Source organism: Chiloscyllium plagiosum, chromosome 44 (assembly GCF_004010195.1).
Source record: "Chiloscyllium plagiosum isolate BGI_BamShark_2017 chromosome 44, ASM401019v2, whole genome shotgun sequence".
Classification (NCBI taxonomy): Eukaryota; Metazoa; Chordata; class Chondrichthyes; order Orectolobiformes; family Hemiscylliidae; genus Chiloscyllium; species Chiloscyllium plagiosum.
This window is the reverse complement of record NC_057753.1, coordinates 7371929-7381175: the sequence shown is the minus strand read 5'-3', so window position 1 is coordinate 7381175 and position 9247 is coordinate 7371929. Positions and strand designations below refer to the sequence as shown.

At 45.5% G+C, this 9247-nt stretch overlaps 1 protein-coding gene across 1 annotated transcript; it reads right to left on the bottom strand.

The window, feature by feature from the left end:
* Positions 1 to 753: 753 nt before the first annotated feature.
* On the bottom strand, positions 754 to 7372 carry LOC122543514 (gastrula zinc finger protein XlCGF8.2DB-like). The gene is made up of 2 exons (XM_043682280.1): positions 7268 to 7372; positions 754 to 2213 (listed from the first exon to the last, which is right to left on the bottom strand). The coding sequence occupies exon 2, from the start codon at positions 2052 to 2054 to the stop codon at positions 1095 to 1097; it is 960 nt and encodes a 319-aa protein (XP_043538215.1). The 5' UTR covers positions 2055 to 2213; positions 7268 to 7372; the 3' UTR covers positions 754 to 1094.
* Between the last annotated feature and the right edge of the window lie 1875 nt (positions 7373 to 9247).

The following is a 9247-nucleotide window of genomic DNA, read 5'->3' as shown; positions in this document are numbered from 1 at the left end:
TTCCATCAAAACGGGACAAAAAAATACGAAAGAATTGCAGATGCTGGAAATGAGAAACAAAAGCAGAAATTGTTTTAAAGGAAAATTCAAACGATCTGACAACATTTGTGGAAAATTAATGTTTCGGGTCCACTGACCCTTTTACAGAAACCTTTCTTATAAACGTGGCTCACTCGTTTCCTTCACATTTGGGACTGCGGACCACTGCAGCTTCCGTTGTTTGCTACAGACCACACTAGCAGCACAACACTGGTGCGAGCTCTGCGACCATGGTTTCTTACATTAGCTCTTCTTGTACTTTTTTTTAAAATCATGAATTAACCAATGCACCAGTTAATTGTTGTGTCACTGTTTTCATTTGTTTCCCAGTCATCAGTCCTCCAAATTTGCAGCTCTTAAACTAGGAATCCTTTCAGACAGCTCAGTCGAAGTTGAAGAATACTGCCTTACAAAAAGTAAACCCTGAAAAAGATGACCTTACAAATGATGATCTAGACAAACAAAGCACCCCTTTCCTTTGCACAGAATTGCAATAGTGCCCTAAATTTACAGCATCACCACTCAGACGGGTAATACTTCACTCTGGATATGCCTGCTCCCCAACTGATCATGCAAGGCATACTGATTGTCTCCTTCGTAGTTAGAACATCCCTAATTCACACACTGTGTAGGTGGATAGTACATACCCAGTGTCAATGTGCTGATGTAAAGTGATGTTTTAATCAATTGGAAAAAAGATACACAATTGTATTAACGTGTTAATCATGATATCAGCACTTTTAATGATGCAGTGTTTGATAACATCAGTACAAACGGCTCAATGACTATGATTCGTTCATTGGTGTGAGGAAGAGGAAAAGTCTTTCAGCTGCAGATCTTTGTGAACTCACTAGTGTGTGAACCGGATGGATGACAAAGTGATTCCTTCCCGTATACAGAGCGAGTGCACAGTTTCTCCTCAGTGTGAGCTCACTGCTGTATTAGCATGTGGGATGCAAATGAAATGACTTTCCCACGCTCTGAGCAGGTGAACAGCTCCTACCCGTAGACGAGTGATTTGAGTAAATGACTTCTCACTGAGCGCAGCAGATTGCTTATTCCCCAGGGTGAAGGTGTCGGTGTGCCAACAGATTGGACGAATCAGCAAAGCCTTTGCCACACTCAGAGCAGGTGAATGGCCTCTCCCTGGAGTGAATGAGCTGGTGTCTCTGCAGTTTGGCTGACCGAGTGAATCCCTTCCCACACACAGAGCAGGTGAACGGTCTCTCCCCAGAGTGAACGCGCTGGTGGATCAGCAGGTCCGTTGTCTGAGTGAATCCCTTCCCACATTCAGAGCAGGTGAACGGTCTCTCCCCAGAGTGAACGCGCTGGTGGATCAGCAGGTTGGATGACTGAGCGAATCCCTTCCCACACTCAGAGCAGGTAAATGGTCTCTCCCCGGTGTGAACGCGCTGGTGCCTCAGCAGGTGGGAAGACTGAGTGAATGCCTTCCCACATTCCGAGCAGGTGAATGGTTTCTCCCCAGTGTGAACTCGCTTGTGTCTCAGCAGGTCAGTTGTCTGAGCGAATGCTTTCCCACAGTCAGAGCAGGTGAACGGTCTCTCCCCAGAGTGAACACGCTGGTGTTTGAGCAGGTCAGATGACCGAGTGAATCCCTTCCCACACTGAGTGCAAGTGAATGGGATTTCCCCGGTGTGAACGCGCTGGTGTTTGAGCAGGTCAGTTGACTGAGTGAAGCCCTTCCCGCACTCAGAGCAGGTGAATGGTCTCTCCCGAGAGTGCACCCGCTGGTGTATCAGCAGGTTGGATGACTGAGCGAATCCCTTCCCACATTCAGAGCAGGTTAACGGTCTCTCTCCAGAGTGAACTCGCTGGTGTTTGAGCAGGTTTGCCTTCTGAGTGAATCTCTTACCACAGTTAGCGCAGATGAACGGTCTCTCCCCAGTGTGACTGCGCTGGTGAATTTTCAACTGGGATGGGTAGAGAAATCCCTTCCCGCAATCCCCACATTTCCACAGTCTCTCCCCAATATGACTGCGCTGGTGTTTGGACATTTCAGATATATCTTCATAGACTCTTCCGCAAACACAGCATTTGTGTTTCGCTCCAATATGAACAGTGCAATTTTCTTCAGTGTTCAAAATCCTAAGATAATTACGTTCCAATTAGCAGAGTAACTGATTTGGATGAGAGTTCTCCGATTGCATGTCAACCTTTCAAACAGAAAGCAAACACAGTAAGCGAGAAACCAGAAGAAAAGACATTGTTTGAAATTTAGAGAAGTTAATCTGGACAATTGTGGAGCTGACATCTGCAGAAACCATTGGACTATCCTTAAAAGTGGTTCATAAATGTCTGTCATAAATTGTTTGTGAGGGTAAGGGCAATTTATTGATCGACAACTCCAAACTATTCCTGTACACATCCCATACCCTCTGATCCCTCTGATGGATTAAGCAGAAGTGCAGAAGATAGATAGTGGAAGTCTGAACTTGTGGAGATCCTCAGCAGTCTGGCAGCAACTGAAATGGCAACTGTTGCAGGTACAATTCTAATCTTGAAGAATTATTTACATGATCGTGCAAAGCACTACAGTATAGGTTACAGGCTGAATGCCAGAAAATGAGGCTAATGTAACTAAGGAGCTTGATGATCAGCATGGAGAGGTTGCGGACATTTTTTATTCAACAAATTTTATATCAAAGTGTCTGAAGCCATTTTGTCTCGTGTTTTTTCTGCGACTCTTTTTCAGTAAGCTAGCAGGTAAAGAATGCAAATGATACTTTGGCCTTTACAGTGAGATGATTCGAGTCCAAGAGCAGGGATCTCTTTCTGGAAGGACCTTGGTGAAACCACACCTGCAAATATTGTGCGCATTTTAGTTCTCCTTTTCCTGGGAATGACGTCCTGGTGATTAACATAGTGCAAAGGAAGTTTACTAGACTGATTCCTGGGATGTCAGGACTGAGTTATGGAGAGGGACCCGATCTGTTAGGATTGTTTTGTGAATCTAATGTGCTTTTAAGGGATGTGTTCTGCGTTCTCTTGCGGAGAGGTTTTGTCACAGTGATGCTGAAGTGTCTGTGAAAAGATGCTGAACAGGCTTGAGTTGTTTCCTTTAGAGCAGACAAGGCTGATGGGGAAACCTGATCGAGGTACATAAGATATTGAGAGGCACGGATAGGAAGCAATTGTTCCTTTCAGTTAAGGGGTCAACAACAAGAGGGGGTAAATTTAAAGCACATTGCAGGAGGGTTCGAGAGGATTTAACTTTTTTTATATATCACCCAGAGTGTGTTTGGAAACTGCATTGCACTGCCTGGAAGGATAGTAGTTGCACTAGGATGAGCAAATGCTGGAAAGTGGGCTTCGTGCAGCTAGATCAGCACAGACTATACAGGCCAAAGGGCCTCTTCAGTGCTGCGGCATCATGGGACTTGCTTTGTATGACTATAAGAGTTTATTTAACCAATCAATATCAGGACAGAAATTTAGAAAAAAAACAAAAATTTGAATTCTCAATATATTTATACCATCAGAGTAGATAAAAGACCCATTAGGGGTGGCACAGTGGCTCAGTGATCAGCATTGCGGCCTCGCAGAGCCAGGGACTCGGGTTCGATTCCACCCTCGGTTGACTGTCTGTGTGGAGTTTACACATTCTCCCCTGTGTATGTGGGTTTCCTCCGGGTGCTCCGGTTTCCTCCCATAACCCAAAGATGTGCAGGTTAGGGCGGATAGGCTGTGCTAAATTGCCCCATAGTGTTAGATGCATTAGTCAGGGGTAAATATAGGCTATGGGAATGGGTCTGGGTGGGTTACTCTTCGGAAGGACGGTGTGGACTTGTTGGGCCGAAGGGCCTGCTTCCTCACTGTAGGGAATCTAATCGAAATATGCACTGACAAAAGTATTCTTAGTTTTAAATAAAACAAAGTTAAAACACACATGACACCAGGTTATAGTCCAACGGGTTTATTTGGAATTACTAGCTTTCAGAATACTGTTTCTTCATCAGGTAGCTCACAGAGTAGGATTATAGTGTCATACAATTGATGCAATATATTGAACAAACTTAGATTGTTGTTAAGTCTTTCATCTTTTGCAATGGGTTACAGATTTCGATTCACTAACATGCAGAACCCAGAACTTCTTTCAAGTCTCATTCCTGAGATAATTTAAGGTTTTATAAAAAAAAGTGACGTCTCAGCTTAAACAATGTATTAAAGATGTTAGGTTAGAGTCTATATTTATTCCAATCTTGAGTCAGACTGATTCTACTTCCAAAGTAGGACTTTATAAAATATCATATGGATTATAAAAATATTTACTGCCTACAGATTTTTTGAACAAACTAGAATGTATCTGCAAATACATTTCTGCAAATGCAAATTCACTGCATAGACTTATTTGTGTGTGCATGCAGGTGAGGGAGAGTGTGTAGTATGGTGTGTGGGAGATTGGAAGAGATTGTGAGTTTGTGTGTGTGTGCGCATGCTTGCTTGATAGTGCGCATGCATGAATGTGATGGAGTATATGCCTGTGAGAGGGTGTGTGCATGGGTATGAGTGTAGGTGGTGTGTGCTCATGCGTGAATGTGTGTGTGAGTGTATAGTGCAGTGGGGTCACCTGTAGTGTGACATGAACCTAAGGTCCCGGTTGCGGTCATTCCCATGGGTACCAAACTTGGCTATCAGCCTCTCCTTGACCACTCTGCATTGTTGCGTATCCCTAAGTTCAGTTTGGAGGATGGTCACCCGAAGATCCCACTACACTATACACTAGCCATGAAACGACACGACCAGCTATCCTTAGTAGCCACACACGCAGATGACAGGCAACATGAGTTTGACTGGGACAACACTACTATTATAGGACAAGCCAAACCTAGACAGGGGACGAAACATCTGCAACACAAATTCCCAGCTCGGCGAACAGAACCACAACACTATACACTCTCACACAAGCACACGTATACACACACTCATGCAGACTGTCTCTCATACACACACCTTCTCAAGCACTCACACCCCCTACACTCATATCCTGTCATAGGCATATACACTCACGCACACACTAACATGCACTCAAACACACACGCACACACACATTCTCCCATTCTCTCTCTCCCTCACGTGCATACACGCACGCGTATAAGTCTTTGGGGTGAATTTACATTTGCAAAATTGTTTGGGGTGAATTTACATTTGCAAAAAGCAAACAATCTGTAGGCAGCCAATATATTTTATAATCCATGTGCTGTTTTATAAATTCCTACTTTGGAAATAGAACCAGTCTGAATCAAGATTGGAATACATCCAGACTCTAATCTCACACCTTTAGTGCACTGTCTGAGTTGTCACTTTTTCTCATAAAACCTTAAGTTTTCTTGAGAATGTGACTTAAAAAAATTGTGGCATTTACATAATGATGATTCAAAACCTTCAATACCATTCTAAAAGATGAAAGACTTAACAGCAATTTAGGTTTGTTCAATATATTGCATCAGTGTATGACACTATGATCCTACTCCACTAGTTACCTCTTGAAGAAGCTGCGCTCGGAATGCTTATACCTCCGAATAAACCTATAACCTGGTGTTGTGTGATTTTTTATTTTGTCCACCACAGTCCAACACACTGGCACCTGCACATCTTAAATAAAACAGACTTGTGGTTGCTGGAACTCTGAAACAAAATGGCTGAAGAAATTCAACCCTTCATCTTATATGTTAGCTCTGCTTTCTCTCCATGGATGCTGCCAGACCTGCTGTGTTCCTCCAGCAATTTCTCCTGCCAGTTACTTTAATTCCGTGCTAGTCCCACTCAGTCGCGCGGATATCCTCCTCTCACCCTGTTCAAAGGGGTTTCCCAACATCAGTCTGGGATTTAAACTCACGGCACAATGGCTGGGGCGGCACGGTGGTTAGCACTGCCGCTTCACTGCGCCAGTGACCTGGATTTGATTACAGCCTCGGGGGGGGTGACTGTCTGTGGGGAGTGTGCACATTCTCCTCCTGCGTCTGCTCAGGTTTCCTCCCAAAATCCAAAGATCTGCATGTTAGGGTGAATTGGCTATGCTAAGTTGCCCCACAGTGTTCAGCGATGTGTAGGTTAGGTACATTAGTCAGTGGTAAATGTAGGGTAGGGGGAAATGGGGCTCGGTGGGTTACTCTTCAGAGGGTCAGTGTGAACTTGTGGGCCGAAGGGCCTGTTTCCACACTATAGGGATTCTATTCTATTAAACTGTGAGAAGAGACCAATGTCTGTCCTGGTTGGAGTTATGATTTGGAGACGCCGGTGTTGGACTGGGATGTACAAAGTTAAAAATCACACAACACCAGGTTATAGTCCAACAGGTTTAATTGGAAGCACACTAGCTTTTGGAGCGTCACTCCTTCATCAGATGGTAGTGGAGGGCTCCATCCTAACACACAGAAGTTATCACAAAGATTTACAGTGTAATGTAACTGAAATTATACATTGAAAAATTGATTGACTGTTAAGCCTTTCATCTGTTAGAATACAGTGATAGTTTCAGTTCTTGCATGTGTAAATCACAAAACCCTTTATTTAAAAAGTTGCATTCTCAGCTTAGCTGTTAACAATGGTGATAGCTAGGCAGTATGCCATGATGTTTAGATTGATTCTAATCTAAAAAGTGAGATAACAGAGTTTTACATAAATTCATGCAGTTTTTGAGCAAAGTGCAATGTAACTCTGCATGCATTCATGTAGGACTCTGAGCTCAAAAACTGCATGAATTTATGTAAAACTCTGTTATCTCACTTTTTAGGTTAGATTCATGGCATAGACAGAGAACACAGGGGGCTAACACCTTCAACATACTGCCCATCTATCACCATTGTTAACAGCTAACCCGAGAATGCAACTTTAAATAAAAGGTTTTGTGATTTACACATGAATGAAGTGAAACTCTCACTGTATTCTAACGGATGAAAGGCTTAACAGACAATCAATGTTTCAATGTATAATTTCAGTGACCTGACACTGTAAAGTTTTGCTGTAAATTCTGTGTTAGGATCCCCCTGATGAAGGAGCGTCCCTCAGTAAGTTAGTGCTTCCGATTAAACCTGGTGTGTGTGTGTGTGTGAGATTGTTATCCCCGGAGGATGGTCCTGGTAACCAGGGCACCGCTGAGGCCCCCCGCCATTTGCTGCAAGCGGCCCTTCATCCCGGTCCCGCGGCTGTGTCTGTGTCTGTATCCCCACCCCCCGGCCCGGCCCCGGCCCGGCCCCGCCCCATTTACCGTCTCCTTCAGGGGTCCCCGACCAACCGCGCGGCCTTCACGGCTGACGGTCACGTGCCCGCCCACTCGTCACGCGCATTGGTCGGAGGACCCTCCGCGGTCCTCCGAGCCCGCCCACGGCCCTGGACCAATGACTGTCCTCCGGCCCCGCCAGCTGTTCCTTCCCATTGGTTGGAGGGCCAGTCGCACAGCCTCGGTCCTCCAGCCCCGCCCGCTATTCATTCCTATTGGCTGGAGGACCAGTAGTGTAATTTGTTCCTCCAGCCCCGCCCACTGTTCATTCCTATTGGTTGGAGGACCAGACACGTACATTCAGTCCTCCCGCCCACGGTCCTCCAGCCCCGCCCGCTATTCATTCCTATTGGCTGGAGGACCCGTAGTGTTATTTGGTCCTCCAGCCCCGCCCGCTATTCATTCCCATTGGCTGGAGGACCAGGAGTGTAATTTGTTCCTCCAGCCCCGCCCACTGTTCATTCCTATTGGTTGGAGGACCAGACACGTACATTCAGTCCTCCCGCCCACTCTTCATCCCCATTGGTTGGAGGGCCAGCTCCCACTCCCTCCCATTGGTTCAAGGACCAACCAATCGTGGTCTCCTGCTCGTGACCGCGCGATCTTCAACCATCCAATAAAGTCAAAGAAGGCGGAGGGCTGTGGGGTCCCGAGTGAGAAGATGCTGCTCCTGGTCTGCACGGTCTCAAAGGCGCTGGGAGGTTTCCAGACCGTCCACCACCTTTGTTAGGGACAGGCTGCAGGGGGGCAGCTCTGTGCAAACTGTGTTTGCAGGGGCAAAATGAATGCGTGTGCATTCAATCCATCCATTGCTCAGTTTCAATGCGCACCTCAGTGAACCCCTCCTGTCCAGGAGAAAGTGAGCACTGCAGATGCTGGAGGTCAGAGTCTAGATTAGAGTGGTACCGGAACAGCACAGCAGGTCAGGTGGCATCCGAGGAGCCGGGGATTCGGCGTTTCAGGATAAGCCCTTCATCAGGACTGGCCAGGTCAACTGTGTGACTCTGTTTAACTAGTGTTACTTTCGTGCGTTTTCCAAAATGATGATTTCACTGCTGTCCATCCGGGGACCATGTTGCCGAGTCCTATACCCGCAGCAACGTTCAGAGTCAGGAAGGCTTTTGCTGCACTGGAAATGAGCTCCATTTTGCTTTTGAGCATATATTGACCATCATAATAAATGCAACATATCCATGTAAATGATTTCATACTGCATGAAATGTTCACTGATTCCTTGTTTTCTGTCTCCACGGATATCTCCTGTATATTGTCAATCCCATGTGGCGATCAAGACGATGATGCTTGACTTGGAGAAAGTGAGGACTGCAGATGCTGGAGATCAGAGCTGAAAAATGTGTTGCTGGAAAAGCGCAGCAGGTCAGGCAGCATCCAAGGAGCAGGAGAATCGACGTTTCGGGCACAAGCCTTCCTGAAGAAGGGCTTATGCCCGAAACATCGAAGATTCCTGAAGAAGGGCTTATGCCCGATGATGTTTGTCTTTCCTGAATCACTGCAGTTTGTGTGGTGAGTATGCTCCCATAATGCTGCTAGTTGATGAGATGCAAATTATTCACCCCGTGATGATTAAGGACCCATGAGAAATTTTAACTCAACAAAAACAATCACCATTAGAATTGTTACAGTGGCGAAGGAGGCGGTTTTGTCTATTATGTCTGCACTGGCTCTCTGAATCAGCATCATCATCATTCTGTGCCATGATCCTGCCTTCGTCGTGTGACCCTGAACATTGGTTTGATTCTAATAATAATCTAACATTTTATTGAATACCTCAATTGCATCCAGAACACATCCAAGCAGTGCACACCCTAACTATACTTATTATATGACACTGATCACCTTGTTTTAGTGGTACCAGTTTTATATATTTGTGAAGCAATAAATTAAAAATAGACTTCGTTGAGCATTTAAATGATCGGTGGAGATGGAGCCCAGAGCAGTAGAAAACCA

Excerpts from the sequence above, each read along its gene's own strand:
- LOC122543514 (XM_043682280.1), bottom strand. The coding sequence starts at position 2,054 with ATGTCCAAACACCAGCGCAGTCATATTGGGGAGAGACTGTGGAAATGT.